The 17712-nt window shown below is 36.6% G+C and overlaps 1 protein-coding gene across 1 annotated transcript; it reads right to left on the bottom strand.

Moving 5' to 3' along the window:
* Positions 1-4075: 4075 nt before the first annotated feature.
* NAA30 (N-alpha-acetyltransferase 30, NatC catalytic subunit) lies at positions 4076-17349 on the bottom strand. Its single transcript, XM_058163005.1, has 5 exons — positions 16981-17349; positions 15927-16832; positions 11035-11158; positions 10291-10346; positions 4076-5844 (listed from the first exon to the last, which is right to left on the bottom strand). The coding sequence occupies exons 2-5, from the start codon at positions 16827-16829 to the stop codon at positions 5707-5709; spliced, it is 1221 nt and encodes a 406-aa protein (XP_058018988.1). The 5' UTR covers positions 16830-16832; positions 16981-17349; the 3' UTR covers positions 4076-5706.
* Positions 17350-17712: the final 363 nt, after the last annotated feature.

The raw sequence follows: 17712 nt of genomic DNA, 5'->3' as shown, positions 1-17712 counted from the left end.
CGGGTGGAGGTGGAATCTGTTGTTACTTGATCAATCACCTTCACTGTGATTCAACCGCGGGGGCCCGAAGGCAACTGGCAGAGCCATGTCTTTAGGCCCTTATAAAAGGATAGGAGAACAGGTAGAATACATTGGTATTCTAAACAAACTCTTTCCAGAAACTTAATCATTATCATCATCATTTCTCGGCTGAGAATTCCATCCTGGCATCTTTCTATTATGCCACTATCCTTGTGACCTCTCAGGTCAAAATAAATGAATTAAACTCAGATTTAACGTTGTCTATTCCTGTCCTGATTTTTTTCAGTACAAAAAAATAAATAAGAAAATGAAATAGAAGGCATGTGTTTCTTCAGCCTAAATGTGAGCCACCAGATTTGACAGCTCTTAATGATTGTGGAAGGATAAACTGCCCTGAAACAGAAAAAAAAATGTTGTGTGTGACTCTCAAAGTCAAAGTGTTTTCTCTAAGGTGCTGTAATTGTCAGATGTCCAGCTTAGGCACATAGATAAAGGCAGAGAAAAGGAAAGAAAATTTGAGGCCCTTAATGCCTGCAAGCCGGAATGTAGGATCTGAAAGGAAGGGAGTCAGAAGATGTCTCCTTGCAAAGGTGTTTTGCTTTTGCTCTTCCTTTAGGACTCAGCTAGAATCATGCCTTTAAAAGATTTTTGCTGTTTGCTTGACTGCCTTTAGGACCCAACTAGGAATCTAAAGGGGAGTCCTAGTTGGCTTCTGCAGGCAGTTAGACAAACGGCGAAACACTTTGCAAGGACCCAGCCTTTGCCCCGTTTCCTGCACGTGCTGCGCTCCCCAGCCGGCTAAACTTTTTTGAGCTGAACTTCTTCTTCAGTCCCTCAAGGCAAAAACCTGCACAAAGAGTTTCTTTGCTTGCTTCATTCCTTTCTTCTACTCTTCAGCTGGATGGAGTCAAAGTAACTTACAGATTTTGTCATCCTCTTCCCAGGCTTGCAGTGATTTAGAACAGGGGTCTCCAACCTTGAAAACTTTAAGACTTATGGACTTCAACTCCCAGAATTCCTAAGTTCCCAAGGTTGGAGACCCCTGATTTAGAAAATGAGGCTTTTTAAAAGGGATAGAGATTGGAAATCAGAGGCAGAGAGTTTAGTTTCAGCAACTAATTTGGGGAGAGGGCAGAAAAGTAAACAAGTCTATGCCTCCCAGCTTCCCACCCCCACCCCCCCATTAGGTTCACATCTATTAAAGGAGAAAGATTACCTGTGTATATAGTCAGCCTGAGCCAAGTGTGCTAACGGGCAAATAAAGCAACAGGACCACCTTTTCTGACCCAGAATTTTCAGTAGACATTGAGATCACAAGCCCCAGAATTATTCATTAGAATGCATTTTATCTAGGAATTCTGGCATCCTTTGGCTTTTTTAAAAGGCACAGTGGGCCTGGGGGAACCACAAATGGAGATGGAGCTAATCAAGTGGCTGATTTGTGTTGATACTGCCATGGGTGGTGGAGGGGATTATGGGTTTTTATTATGGGATGAAATTTTAAATGTTGTAAGCTGCCTGGAGTCACCTTTGTGTGAGTTAAGCTGCTAAATAAATTTGTTAAATAATTGATAGTTCCGTTCAGGGGTGAAATCTAAAATTTGTTACTACTGGTTCTGTGGCCGTGGCTTGGTGGGGGGGGGCGTAATGTGACTGGGTGGGTATGGCCAACTTTTTTTTTTTACTTTTAAAAACATTTTTTCTACAACCTCTTTGGCAGAAGAGGTTGTAAAAAATGCTTTTAAAGGGTTCTGACGATCCCAGCTGAGCTGCGCGATCATCAGAGGAATTTTTTTTATTTTACTTTTAAAAGCATTTTTTCGGCTGAAGAAAAAATACTTTTAAAAGTAAAAAAAACCCTCTGATCATTGCACAGATCAGCTGGGGCCAGGGGAGGGGGGGCAGGGATTTTTGCTACCGGTTCTCCAAATCACCTGCCGCCATCACTACCAGATTGGGCGATCCGGTCCAAACCGGGAGCATTTCGCCCCTGGTTCCATTGTTGTTAAAGGAAGCTAGATTGGAGAAGCATTAGAAAAGGGTGTCATGGGATAATGCATTTGGCTAGCGTGGTGCAATCCTAACTTTGCTTTTTCAAAAGTAAGTCCCACTAACTCAGATGCAGGCAATTTTTTTACAGTTTTTTTTTAAAAATATAGGCCTTTGAGGCCACTGGGAGCACGATGAACAATCTACTGTACATTCAGCTTGCTTTGTATTTTATTCTTAAGAATGGATAATTAAAGGACTTAAGTTAGTAGGCCTAATTTCTTAAGTTTTTATACATCCGTAAGTTGCAAATATGTGTTATGATCAGCTGTCACTAGGGATTTTTGTTATAAGTGCACAACTGAAATCCTAATGATGAAGGGTGAAGATATTTCATTCACTTATGCTTTCACATAAACAAACAGCAGAGATTTACAAACTCATATTCTTTCTTATAGACTAGTTCATCTCGTAGTTTTAATATTTTAAAATAGGGAAACAATCTTATTATCAGATGATACTTGGCAATTCTTAGAACCTGTAGCATGAACTTGTAACTTGTTGCCAAGCCTTGTTTCTTGAGTCAACAACTAACTGTGGTGTGTGGTTTTTCAGTGTAGGACAGATATGTTTGTGAACTAAGAGGCCAAAATTCCTTTTATTATGGTAAAATGGATAACCTGGATCCATTTGTACAAACTCAGTGTGATTGTGGTAGTAGTAGCAAGTCTTCTGGTGTATTTTTCTTTCTTTAATTAGGCAAAGATACTTTGTATATTCACTAGAAACTGCCCTGTATTTCCACAGGTTCTGCAATGTAGAATTACTATTTAAATGTTATCATACAATCACAAGAAGTTATATACATTTTGCTTAACATTTGAATTTTAAATGCTGAAAGTCAATATATTTGACTGAACTGAGTAGAAATGTTGCCACATATTTGAGAAAACATAATACTGATGAGCAGTTCAAACCAGTATGTATGAACATGGTTATACCGTATAAATAACAATAGCTACTAACTGGAATAGCTGTATATTTCCCAATTTTGCAAACCATTTAGCTCAAATGCCATGAGTTGGGAAGTGAAGAAAGGTACCTCTGTATGGTATTTAAACTTCCAGTCCTTCACCAAACCCATTTTTGCTTGTATCAGCAGCAGAATATCAGATTAGACTTTGTATGCAACTTCATTCTATCTTCTCAGCTACTTTCATTTTAGCACTTGCATAAGAATTTGGGGGGGGGGGCAGAAGAGTGAGGGAACACATAGACAGAAATGTTTATTTCAGATCATCCAGCCTTAAATCTATCTTCTGATTGTCTTATTTTTTTTAAAAAAAGCAATGAGTTTATACTGACAGTCAAAAAATAATGTGGTATACAACTTTTCTTCGAGGTTTTTCCTAGTCTGAAATTTAATTTCTAATTATTTCATATTCCTATTTAACAGAGGTATTTTAAAGCAGTCAAGCCTTATGAATTAAACAATAAAGATTTTTATTATTGATTTAAATCTTAGGAAAAACCCTCCTAATATAACACATTCAAGTACCACTAACACATTAATCCAGAACATGGAAGCCAAAAAGGAATGAACACAAGAATTCTCCTGAAAACAATTAATACTTAAGGGCATTCTCTAATTTTCCTGGTTCACTTGCAGGGTACTTTTTGTTTTATGTATATAAAAATGTAAGTAATTAAAAACGAAGCCTCCAGTCTGATGTTATCACAGGACTGTGCATCACAATTTAGCATCATTGCCCCACTCTCTATACATTTCAATTCATTGCAAACTGGGCTTACCTGGTGGTTTAGAAGGACTTTCTTCAGTCTGACACCTTCCAGGTGAAGTAAATATAGCCAACTAGGAAAACTGGACTAAAGCTAAAAAGGGCATGGTTAAAATATTTGATGGTGCTCAGAATTCAATTATCTACTGTTCAAGCCTGATGCTGTAAACTGGGCAGAAAGTTGCTAAGAACTCAAATTCAACCATCAAGTGGATGAAAGAAAAAAGGGGAAGCAAGCTATACAAAATATATCAGGAGATAAGTGCCAGTTTTAAATTAAAATCCTTTATTTTTTCCCAAATACAATTCACAACTTATACATAGTGGGGGAGATGCTCAGACTGTGCAAAATAAGGATGGCCTTCCTTTAAATTTGCTAAACTATCCAGAATGGGTATTCTTCTCCAGAGGGGGACTAGAGGTAAAGTCCTTTCAAATTTGCAGTAACTTAAACCGTTTTATAAAATGATCGATTGAACTTAACATATTACATAGTAAGGCAAACTTGAATTCTGAAGGGTTTCCTATCAATAGAAGAAATTTTTTCCCATGAGTTACTTGGGATCAATCTTATGTTTTGCTTTTATATATTATATACTAATGCTGTCATTGCTGAACTGCCAAAAAGAAGTGATTTGCTTTACATATTGCACTGACAGACAGAAGTACACAGTGTAACTGGTGAAAAAGAATACAAGCTCATGTAGTAGATTTTAAAAAGAGGGAAGAACTCAAAACCAAACTTTGGACACTCCTCTGTCAAATGATTCAGAAAACAATTAAAACTGCAAGAGATTTGACTTTTCTAAAATAAAAAATAAAGTGAAAGCAGCTAAAGAACAAACATGGTATTGTGGTTTGAAATTCATTTTCAAGACCAAGAACTGAAGACCAAAGCATTTTTAAAACATGGAAGATAAGCATGAGTCCAAGCAGAATTTAAATTCATTCAACTGTTTAAAAATAATGGTTAAAATAATAAAAGTTAATTCAGATTACATTAATTTGTTGTTTGCTTTTTAAAAAGATCCCTCACTCTCTTTAAAGGAAAAAGTGCATCAGACTCCCTTTTAGCAGCTACTCAAAATTGTTCTTTTAAAAAATAGCTTAGACTTTTTACTGTAAGATAAGGGCTTCTTAAGCCCTCACACGGGAGTTCTGTCCAAATGATAAATGAAATAATTTATTATCAAATCCAGAATTTAAATAAAAGCCATTCTTGCAAAGACAAAAAAAAAATCAAGAAAAGAAAGCATGCACTCAAATTAGCAGTGGAGACAAATATACGTATTTCTACAGGCACTGGCAGACGCAATTTAATTGTTACCGTTACTCGATGTAACACACACCCCACCCTACAATACATTTTTTTCATTCACTAATCACTGAGGTACCAATATTTAAGAATGGAAACTTCAATATTGAAAAATAAAACCTAAAGTTGAAGTATTTTTTATTTTCCCCAGGGAAAAAAAAACTATGGTGAGATTTGTATGAAATGTTAGTATACTTATAGAATTTTACAATTACATTGGCTTTTCTTTCTCTCTTAAACAAAAAAAAAAGGTTGTGTTCTGTATACACAGGTTCTTGATAAAATGTTCACCATTTATATAACAGGAGTCAGTAGACTTGCAAATGAAAAGAGGAGCTCTTGGCTACCTATTGGCACATCTTCCTGGTTACCAAGAGGATTTGAAGTCTGAAACAACCTGTTGTAAATTCAGAACAAGATGCGCCATGCCACACAGTGCAACAATTTAGGTGCAATGCTCGATGAGACACTCACAAAGAAGAGCTGTATGGAAGTTATTATGTCCAACTGCAAAGCAATTCCACACAAATTGCATTGAATGCAAAAAGATGCTGCTGTCATGTTTGTTGAGAAGTCCTCCAATTAACGCAGCCAAAGTTTAAGACGCAATGCATCAACTCCATTTAAATAGTATCTGAACAACCTCTTGTCTCGCACAAAGCCAAGATTTTCATAAAGTTTCAATGCAGACTTGTTCGTGATCTCAGTCTCCAGGACAACCTGAAAAAATAAGACATATTTTTTAATAGGAGGAGTTTTATTTTTTTGCTTTTTGATTTATTTGCAGGATTTATATGGCTGCCTAGGCTCATGTAGATTTTAGGCAGTTCACAACAAACCATAAAAATACAAACAGAAATACACTTCCCACCCAGGTGCCAAATCAAACGGTCCCCAGCTCAATCCTAGTCCAACACCTGAGTTCCTAGCCCAAGTTGAATCGCATATTAAAGTGAAAGCAAGCTTGTTGACCAAATGTTATAGCATAGCTTGCAATTATTTATACTTACAAGTTCCCTGGCATTAAAAAGACATTCCATAAGATTCTTGAACTCTCCCAGAATCCAGGATCCCAGAAGTTGCTCTCTTTCTGTGTTTTACTATCAACAATCCTTAGAAGGATTGTCATATATTTATGTTATTTATTAAGGTATTAACAAATCATGTACTAATGATGCTTAGATGCGATTTTGGAAGAATTAGCCTTCTGAAAATTGGGATATAAATAAGAAAATAAATTATAAGCGATCTACAGTTAGCTCACTATATTCTCAGCTTAATTTTCCACAACTATGCTAGTTAATGACTGCAATAAAATTGATTTAATAATGTAATGGCTTGTGAGGATAAAAATGGAGGAAGCAATTTGCATGCTGTCCTGAATTCTTCAGAAGAATGTTGGGGATAAAGATACAATAATTAAAAGAATAATTTTGACATGTACAAACTTGCAGTTAGATTTTTTGAACAAAGAAAGATCCTCCATTTTTAGAACTACAAAATTAGACAATATCCTATGGCAAAGTTAATCCAATTAAAATGATAAATACTTAATGTGATTATCTCACCCAATACCATACCATACCATTAATGTCAGTTAGGAAGATCAGTCTGCATTACTACTGATAATTTTGATTCACAAAGCAATGAGGAAAAGTAAGGCAGCTATAGTAATGTTGCTCACAAGAAATGTTTCCCTGGTGTTCATTCTTCTTGCAGAAAATATTGGAAGATATGCTTGCTTGGGCAGACAACTAATCTAGAACCAGACTCTGTATTTATACTTGCCAGACATTTTTTCTGGGTTTGCTTTTCTGATTTGAAAATTAGTATTTATTGTTTGTGTTGGTTTCACTTAACAACCACAAAAAAGATGGTTGCAAAATCAAATCCAGTCACATGATAATTTGCTTAATGACTGCATCATTTAGCAGCCTAAATTGTGGCCCCAATTGGTCAAAGACTACCTGTACACTTTAAATTCTTGAGAGTAAATCAGAAGTGGAAAGCCATTTGGCAAAACATTGCCAAGAAAACTACAAGGACTTCTCCAGGTAATTGCTAGGAGTTGATCTGAAGGCAAAAAATTGCAAAATGTTCTATTAAATCTACTAGCATAATTAATTTTATGTGTAAATAAAAATGGTATTATAAGAAAAATACCATGAGTATAAATAAAAGCAGTATTATACATTTCATATTTTTTTTGCTAGTAAAAATAGTTAGACCTAAGGACCTGAAACTCTGGATATTGCTACTAGAAAACTAAACTCTCTGAACAAGTCCTGCCAAATCACTTGTTCTTTAAGGAGCAATTCAATGCTGACATTCAAGTTTAATAGTATTCTGAATATTTCTTGCTTTCTAGATACTCAAGAAATGTGAATTTCCAGTAAGGCTTCCCAAAAATAAGTTATTATGAAGAATCACTTCATAATAATTTTGACTAGTTTATTTTATAAGTTTGTGTTCAATTTTTTTTTAAAGATGGAAGACACAAACTACCTTTGACTTGATTTTTAAAAATAAAGAAAGTACAAGTCAAGAAAGTGGAAATAGGACAGAGTGGGGGAAAGTGGTAATGCAAACATTCTTAATGTTAACACTGACTAAAGACGAGTTAGTTAAACACATCTCTTCAATTTTAAGGATTTTAATAAACTTATAGAGCAGCCTTCCAGCTCTTTTTATTCCTTCTTTCCCTCAGTTGCTATTGATCATCAAAGACTAGAATATCCCACTAACATGTCCCTGCAGGATCTGCCCTCCCTCTGCTCAACTATTACTGCTAACCATGGCTTTTTCTTGCCTCACCCAACTCCACAGCTGTTTCTGCATGGAATCACTGTGTTTTGTCCCACAGCTGCAACTAAATCCCATTTTATTACATATATGAACCAAATCACTTGGAATGTGTTTTTAGTTTACTATCTAAAAGCAACTCTTTTGGCACACCAATTTTTTTTCCAATTATGGAACGTAATCATTCTTTTTTATGCATTTGTAAGACTTTGCCTTGAATACTATGTAAAATTCTGGAATCACACTGTTAAGAATTGAAAACAGATCAGAAACAGATTCAGGGAAGAGCCATGTTGATGATCAGAAGATTTAGAAAACCAATTCCTATAAGATTAAGAGATGGATTTATTTAAACTTAAGAAGACAGGAGTGAAGGAAATTACGATGGCACTCTTCAAATACCTGAAAGGTATATTATTTATTTATTTATATTATTTTTAGAAGATTAAATCAGGTGCCTGGAGTTCAGGGGATGAAATAATGAATTCAAGTCACAAAAGGCAGATTCTGATTAAATGTTAGGAAAAAAACACCAACCATAAGAACAGTTAAATTGTGGAACTATGTACCCAGAAAAGTGGTGGGCTTTTCTTCTTTAGATAACTTTCAAGTGAAGGGCCGTGGATAGCTCAGGCTGTAAGGAGCCTGTTATTAGAACACAGTAGCCTGCAATTACTGCAGGTTCAAGCCCGGCCCAAGGTTGACTCAGCCTTCCATCCTTTATAAGGTAGGTAAAATGAGGACCCAGATTGTTGGGGGGGGCAATAAGTTGACTTTGTAAATATACAAATAGAATGAGACTGTTGCCTTATACACTGTAAGCCGCCCTGAGTCTTCGGAAAAGGGCGGGATATAAATGTAAATAAATAAAAAAAAAGTTAAATGAGGCAATCTGGATTCCTCTAGTGAGTAGGAGATACAAATTTATGACTTAAATGTTCTCTTCTAATACTATAATTCTATGAATGTAGAATATTTGCTCTTTCACTGCAGTATCTCTATTAATGGACTGATAGAAACCTTTCTGATTGTATTAATTTGCAATTCAAGTTTTGTATGTGCTAATTTTCTTGGCTGTCATTTGCTACTTTATTATTTCCAGTATTCTTTGAGCTTCCTTGTTTCTAAATAGTATTTCTTGATTAGGTATTATTTAGTGGTGGTCTTCAGTTTTTTAAAAATCTGTTCTAGCTTACTTGCACCTGATCTCAGTTTGCTAATCTTATTTTCCAGCCTGATCTTCCATTTTGGTGGTGCACTGGCTTTTTTTCTTCTTTGTTGATTTTGCATCTCAGATATTCAGTTATAACTGTAGATGTGCTGTATGTTAGTTGGTTTGTTTCATGCAGTGAGCTGGTGCTTATATTTAATATTACAGCATTGGCATCTTTTAATGCTTATGCTAGCTGTTTCTTTGGAACAAGCTTCAATGCAGGCAACCTTATTCTATTGTTTTTTGTGCTGTTCTAGATGCTCAGTTATCCTTTGTTTCAATTCTTAGTTGAAACAGTTAGAGGGCTTTGTTCTTTCTGAGGCAGAATAGAGGGTACCTGGTTTCCTAATGAAAACAATTCTATAGCTATACTGGCTTCCGCTAACTGCCAACTCCCCTTAGTTTGCCTTTATAGTCTGAGTTACTTCTGGCAAGGCTTTGATTTCTTTGTCCTGGGTAGACTTTTGCAATTCTTCCAATTCTGCTTCTGTGAATACTTTATTTTATATTATAAACTGATGTTGATCTGCTAGCCTTTGTTCTGTTGTTTGTTTCTGGATGATGTTCTTTCCAGAACTGGTACACTCATTTCAAAAATTCTCTTGTTGGACTTAAACTGTAGTAACAGATAATTATTTCTTTGTTTTCAATCACTGAATATTTGTGATGGGTAAACACCTTTCCTTCCAGTAGTTCTGCAGCTGCTAGCCCTGCTTGCTCAGCCAACAATCAATCCTGAGTCCTGCAGCTTACGTTTCACCAGATGGCCAGGAAATCCAACGGGTGACAATGGAGCCACTATGGGTTTCTGTAATTTACATGCTACCTCATTTACATGTACTATATCCCCAAGGTATCATAAACTTTTACTGTACTATGCAAGCTCAAATCACTACTTTAGGTCACTTATATTACTATCTAGATCTGTTTAGGGTTTATGCTCATGTAAAGACAGATTTCATGTATTTTTCTGTGCAGCCCAAAGAAGTCAAATTCATTCTTTGGAGTCCTAGAAAACATTCAGTATGTTTTTCTGAATATATTTTACTTAACCGAAACCTCGCTTACATAGTAAACTGCATTTGGAAAAATAGCCTTCAAGTGAAGCAAGTGAGAAAAACAAAGTTCCGTCAAAGAAACAACATAATTACCTCATCACAATCTCCTTCTACCATGGCGTAAATAGCTTTCTTAACCAAGTTTGTACCTGGAATACAAATAAAAAACAAAAAATTTAAACTTCAAGTACAAATTATTACAGCATGAACTGGTCTGTGCCCTGATCTTCCAATACATACATAATTTAAGAAGTAACAATTAGTAATATGATAGTCTACACATTTTTAAAAAATTGTCTCGTAAGCGAGAGGGAAGGCAATCTAAACACTCACGTCTTTATGTTAGCAGTTTCCAGAGGCAGTGTCACTTAGCCTGCCACAACATAGTGTAATGTAAGTAAGGGAACCAATGGGGTACAGAATAAGCTAATAAAATCATGCATTTTTCTTTCCTTTAATGGGTTAAATTTCTGTCCCCAGTTCTCCTTTTAACCTGTGAATCTCTTATATGCAGCGGTAGCTCACAAGAGAAAGCAGCCAATCTAAAGAGAATAGATTTCACAAATATGAGGCATGTTTGTCTTGTCTACATCACTGCAGCAGAACTGTATGAATAGGGTCGGTAATGAGTTCAAAGTGGATATCCACAGAATAAGGACTCATGAGCTGCACATAAGTATATGACAATAGCAGAGTGCTTCGTTTTAAAAAATATTGATTAAATTAATTGCCACAAAGAAAGGCAATTGTATGCAAAAATATTTACCTCAAAGCAATAGCTAACTGAAAGTGTATTACTTTCAGAAGACTTCAAAAAGATGCAACTGCTATTCTTACCTATGCCTTTTCTTCTGTATTTGGAATCCACCGCTAACATGGCTATATAACCTCTACGAAACATCTTTTTGTGCATGTCCAACTTGCAGACGATTGCACCTACGCACTCATCACCTACCATTGCCTTAAAAACAAAACAAAAACCAAACAAAACACATCTTGTAGGTTAAGGCTAACACACAGTGCCATAAAATCACAATTTTATAGACACATTTTAAAAAAGATCCCATCTTGGAAATTCCCCAAAACTTGATTAACAGAAGCTTAAATTAGTTTCTTGCAAAAGTAATATTATACTCCTTGGCTTGGAAGTTAAGTTGTATGAGCACAAATATCTGCCCAGACACATGCATAGTGTATTAATTTGCTATCACAAAGGGCTAATAGTGAATAAGAAACTGCTCCAGAATTGGTAGATGCATCTTTTATGTATGGAGTGATAGCACTCAGGGTGCCTTTCTTCTCTTTGTTGCTTTTTTTAAATCTATGCTATTTAAGAAAGCTTCACAAATCTTCTAAGGGGCTTGTGTAAGAGGCATACAAGTTAGGAAGCTGTGCAAACTACCTTCTGTTTATAATATTTAGTATTCTAAACATTATCTTTAGCCTGTTTGGCCTGGACCTTACACAGAATTTTATCCAGTATCTCAGTGTAGTTTGAATTATTCAAACTGAATATTTCTTATTGAACTAAAGTGATACTTTTCTATTCTTTGAGAATGGATCTTTTATTTTTATGAGGAACAGAATTATTAAATTCCAAGTAGAAAGTACATAACTGAAATATTGATCAATCAGCAATTCTAATAGCTATATTAGAGCTGAAATAACTGAAACATGAAAAAAGAAATGGCCTTTGTAATTTCAAGTCAAAGATTATGAAATGTAGATCAATTTTAAAATGTAATTTTTAGTGAACACATTTTAAATATTTTGGGTTTCATAAAGTTATTTCTGACAAATCCATTGCATGGTTCTTTTATAATAGATATTGCAAGATATATATACTTTTATCTATATTTTACAGTTGTTAGTTTCAAAATATGTTTCTCTTGGTAGTTCTGACAAAAAGTACTAACATCAATCTTTATCCTCCTATAAAAATACGTAACTTAGAATGTTGAGATTGGAAAAGGTAAGAATTGAAAAAGAAAATGTCATGAATCCTGACAAAATATATTGCATCTAGTTACAGCTGTAGGTGATATTTTAGCTGAAACCTAACTTTCATTTTTTTCTGCTTTTTGCATTACGTGCATGCAGTAAGATCAAGAAACATGTACATAGTTAACACAACTGTTCAACCTGCATGATTTTTAATGATTATGCTAGCATTCAAAGTAAGCATGTACCATCATGCTTGCAGACGTTTATTTACACAATATTTATTGTGTAACAATACAGAACTGATTGTTGCTGCAAAAGAGCATCTTGCTCATACCACGAGTCAAGATTATTGACCACATTTCATGCAAGTCAAGAATAAAAACTTTATTCTGGAATCTCATTTAGAATCTTAAGATTCTAAAACACCCAGGCAATCACAAATGTCAGAATCCGTATTTTCACCTAAAAATGAAGCTAGGTCTAAGTTATGTAGGTAAATTAATTATATGTGCAGAAAAATTGATAAATTAAATGAGTATTAGATTCAGATTAGATCAAACTTAGACTGATCCTGCAATAATTTGATAGAGAGAAAGGGCAGTAAAGCAGCAATAATAACTGGAAAGATCAATGCCCAAGTATTTCAAACCAGGGTTATGATCACCTATTTCTATTCCTGTGAGTGATCAGTATCTGATCCTGGGAAATCAGAGGATTTTTTCTGTCCTTCCGAGAAGACAATTGTAAAAAAATCATTTTGGTTAAAGCAGTTTGGAATTGCTTTCTAAATATTTTCTAGACATTCCAATTTACTCATTACCCATATGAAATGAAATAAAGTCAGGTATATGCGACAGACTACCTCCTCTTGGCTTACTAGTGAATGCGCCTTCAAGTCCTTAGCTTTTTTCATTTATTTTTTTTTGAAGGCACATTAACCATAATTTATTACATTATCCCAGCCATAGAAAAACACAGCAGGCGAATCCATGAAAGAGGGGGAAATTGCATATGCCATGTGAAAATCAGACTGAATCAATAATGCAAACTGAGAGCAGACTGATTTCAGGTTTGTCAGATTTGCTTTTGTATAACAAAAGATATGCATTTAGAATTTAAAAATTGAGGAACTGTCTTTCAATCAGTTCTAGGGAAGACCCTTAGGACTTTTACTTCTATTCCAATGAGTATATCTGGGAGAGTAACTTTCCAAGTATTCTAAAATCCGTAAAAGTTAAAATCAAAACTAGCTATTCAAATACTAAAATACCAATATTATTACCAATATAATACACATATTATTGCCAATATATCAATACTAATTAAAGTTTGAATAATGTTTAATCCAGATAATATGTGGATGTTCTTGAGCTTTCTAAGTTAAAATCCTTAAAAGTTAAAATCAAAGCTTGCTATTCAAATACTAAAATATCAATATGTTATTAATCAATGTTTAATCCAGATAACATGAGGGTGTTCCTGAACAATCAAAAGGTAAATAATTCCTAGTTCCCCTGAAAGTAATTTTGGAGGGAAAACTTAATAAATGAATATTCTCCTAGATTCTTTCAAGTATGTAATGATCTTTGGCCTAGTTTGCAGGCAATCTATAAGCTCTCCTCATATCACATAGGGATATTGGTATTTTCACAAAACATGTTCTTCATAATATATGGAAAACAATAATTTTGAGCAGCAACACATCATATTCCTTCATATGGCATCCTGGCTTCATGGTAGTCCCTACCTAAAAGGAAACCTAGAAGGACAAGTTGGAGCCTTGCTTAACAAGCATATAGAAGTAACCCTTCCTGTTCTTAATTAACTGCAATGCTACTGTGTTAACCTTTAACATCCTGCAATACTAGAATATTCATTAATAACCCAATACATCAAGATAACATTGTTGAAGACTTTGAAGGTTACCAAACATCACCATATCCCCTACACTCATATTAAACTAATAAGAATAGGACTGGCATAATGTTTCTGAATTACTTTCTAAGTTTTTGCTATGTAGACAAACATATATAACCATTTGGAAATCTTTTTTTTGTCACATCACTTTTTGTTTTTAAAAAGTCAGGACTATATTTAAAAATAAAAATAGAGTTTGTTACATTTCCAATTACTATTTTTGTTCCTAGTTTGCTGTAGATATTATGCTAGTACTGAAATATTGTACAGCAAAGTTTGGATTTCTGAATTGTTTTTCATGAGACAGCATAGGGAAAAATTGTAAACTTTTCTGTAGTGTCTAAGCCAGTCATTGCTTAGACTGTCCATTCATTAAACAAACCAACAGAAATATGGAAATAGACCTTTCTTATTCTTGCATAATAGTTGCTACCTATTTTCATTATTTTGCAAAAGGGAAAATAAATTTCAAATGAAAGCTATAAATCTGGACATAGCTCATCCAGTTAGGGCAGGCGTTTCCTCAAGGAGATGCCCCTTATAAGCATTTATTTATATTACACTGATGTGTAATCAGTGTAATAATCAATCTTCATTTTTTCATGCCATCCTATCTAACTCAGGCAAGTTTTCATATTTATTGTTCCTTTTGCCTTTGCTTCAACACCTCAAATATCCTCAGAATATTTTCTCACACTGAAAATTTTTAAAATGACTGTATTAAGGGTCTGTAGACATTATCACAAATAAACAGGTCAAACCATTAAAAACTTTTCTTTCAATTTGTAACATATTTTAGAGATATCTTATCTCTAAAGAGATATCTTAGATAATCTTATCTAAGAGATATCTTAAGAGAACTGACTTTCAAGCATACCCTTTTTTCCCCGTTGCTTGTATGATACATACAGAGTTTTAAAAGGCTAGCTGGCTAACCTGATATTTGACTAAGTAGATAGCAGTTTAGTCTGCTAATAAGTAATAACAAGAAACACTAACATAATTATCTTTTTAAAAAATAAATATTTAATCATTTAAGAAATCCTCCCTTTTTTCCTTTCAAACTACCCTCTCCTTACAATTATGGTTCAAGATCTATGCTCACCTTTTTATGGGAGATTGAACTGCTTTCTGTATATAGAATCATGTCTATTTAAGACATACAATTTGGTAAGAAGCATGTTGCACATAACATGTAGGCTTTCATCTCTGAAAATAAGTTGCAATTTAAATTTTATACAAAAACATTAAAATTACATAAATGGTACCAAGTTAAAATTGAATACCATGAAGTACCAAGGAATATTCATATTTAAAATTCCCAAAATGAGTTTTTCAGAAGCATTGTAAGATTGTATTAATCCTAATTTACTTCTCAAACATTTGCTCCATAAATAGAAAACTTTGTACAAATTTCAAATCAAATATTTTCTAAGACATTACTATTTCTGATTTTAACTGGGCAGACATTGATAGAACAAACTCTAAAAACAAACTAATGACAATATAACTCAGTATCCCCAAACCATTTAAAAATAAGCATACGTAATTCCAAATTCACCAAGAACAATTCAATTTCCTTTATCTTGGGAACAAAATTATAGAAAGATTGGTCTTCAGTTTACACTTTACATGTGGGCAAAGTTTATGAATAATTCTGCATAATTCAAACCACACTTACACAATTACCTAGTTTGTGTATGATTTATTTCACAATTTGACTATTGTTGAATGACAGATGTGAGAATTTTGCTTACCCTATTAACTTTCTCCATATCACCCACTGCTGTCCATCCATCTCCAACACTCTTCCTTTTACCCTTCAACCTTGCAACACATTTTTAATCATGTCTGCACCCCCAACTTACCAAAAAGCAAAGCTGAGGCCAGTTGTGGATAAAATACCTATAAGTGTAAATGGAGTAGGGTTCAGACAGATCTTTGGTGATCAGTCTCATGATGTCTGGCATCTGTAGCTCGGACTCGTATCGAACATATCGTATTGTGAGGTCCCCTTTTTCCTCCTTCACCTGCTGGGGGGCCCAGGAAGTGTCTGTATGGGGACCCACGGAGCATTTTTGCAAACTGCAGGTAGAGGCCAAGGATCTGGAGAGAAGTAGCAAGGACTCCTCTTCCCTTTCCAACTCCTGATCCTCGCCTTCCTCCAACTCTCCTCCCCCAACCAGCCCATTCCTGTCCCCAGCAGAGGGAGCAGAAGCATCACAGTGGTGATGGTGATGGTGATGGTGCTGTTGCTGGGACTGTGCAGTCCTTGCCTGGGGGCAAGGGACCTGGTGGTGGTTGCTGAGTGGTGAAGATGGACTTGTCTCCCGTTCCCCTCCTTGACAGGGAGGCTGAGGCTCCTGCCCGTGTCCCATTGTTTTGCCAGGACCAGTGGTGATGGTGGCCTTGCTGTTTTTCTTGCTATTGGGCGGACACTGGTTCTCGTTGCTGTTGCTTAAAACCTTGTCCTTCAGAGAGCTTCGCAAGTGCCGCAAGTCCGACCCAGCGATGAGCCCGTTGAGCTGATGGTAGTGGCGATGGGGCTGGCAAACGCGGCGGCGGGGCAGGTTCCCCTCCCGCATGCCTTCCTCCTCAGCTTCCTCCTCCTCCTCCTCCTCCCTGCAGGAGCGCCTTCCTCCTCCTTCCTCTTCGTCCTCCTCCTCCTCCTCCTCCTCTTCAGCAGTTCCCGGAAAGGGAGAAAGGAGCGCAGCGGCGGCTCCCGGCTGCGAAGCGAGGAGGCTGCTAGGCCCGGGCGGTACCTCGGCCATGTCCTGAGGAGACCAAAAGGAAGGAGGGAAGCGAAGAGAAAAAGAGTGAAAGTGTGAGAAGAAAACGCCCAACTCTTCCCTTTTCCTTTTCCATTCACACAACCCCACCCGCGTGTTCCCTCTTCCTCCTCCTCCTTCTCCTCCTCCTCACCCCAAAGTCCCTTCAGCAGCAGCAGCAGCAGCCGCGGCACCTCCCGCTCCCTTTCTCCGCTCCTCCTCATCCAGCGGCCGTAAAGCGCGACTAGGTTTCCTGTCAGGCCTGGCCGCCGCGGCTCCAGAATCAGGGACGAGGCGCGACACTTCGCGTCGTTTTACTTTATGACTGGCCCCGAGGAAGGACTGAGGGAGAGGAAGGAGAAAGGGGTCAGAGGCGTGGCTTCTCACGCGCTCCTTTCCCTCCGAGGCGACCGCGCGCGACATTTGATTGCAGCTCGCTTTACGGCTGGCCTTGCCGCTAGGGTTGGTACTGTATTGTCACTGGCTCCATTCCGCTTGCGGTGGTAGTCAGAGACTCTATGGTCAGAAAAAGGAGAATGAGACCGTACTAATGGTTACCTTCCTGTAATGGAAGGCTCTGGGGACATCGGCGGAGCGGCGCAAGCGCACATTGTTATGAAGCGCCGACTAGGCGGGAACAAACTTGAGTGAGGCGGGTGGGGGGGAGCGAGTGCTGAAAGGCATTTTCTACCAGACAAGGGCTGGAGTATATCACCAGGTAGCCAGGGAAGAGCGGTTGTGCCTCCCGCTCCCCGAAATATAGTCAGCATTTTTCAAACTTGGCAACTTTTAAGATGTGTGGACTACAACTCCCAGAATTCCCCAGCCAGCATTCTGGTAATTGAAGTCCTCGCATCTTAAAAGTTGCCAACTTTGGGAAACCCCG

Source organism: Ahaetulla prasina, chromosome 1 (assembly GCF_028640845.1).
Source record: "Ahaetulla prasina isolate Xishuangbanna chromosome 1, ASM2864084v1, whole genome shotgun sequence".
Lineage (NCBI taxonomy): Eukaryota > Metazoa > Chordata > Lepidosauria > Squamata > Colubridae > Ahaetulla > Ahaetulla prasina.
This window is presented reverse-complemented; position numbering and strand designations above follow the sequence as displayed.

Excerpts from the sequence above, each read along its gene's own strand:
- NAA30 (XM_058163005.1), bottom strand. The coding sequence starts at position 16,829 with ATGGCCGAGGTACCGCCCGGGCCTAGCAGCCTCCTCGCTTCGCAGCCG. Across the intron at positions 11,159-15,926 it reads GGCCTCAGCTTTGCTTTTTG|GCAATGGTAGGTGATGAGTG; the intron begins GTAAGTTGGGGG and ends TTTGTTTTTAAG. Across the intron at positions 5,845-10,290 it reads TAGAAGGAGATTGTGATGAG|GTTGTCCTGGAGACTGAGAT; the intron begins GTAATTATGTTG and ends TTATTTTTTCAG.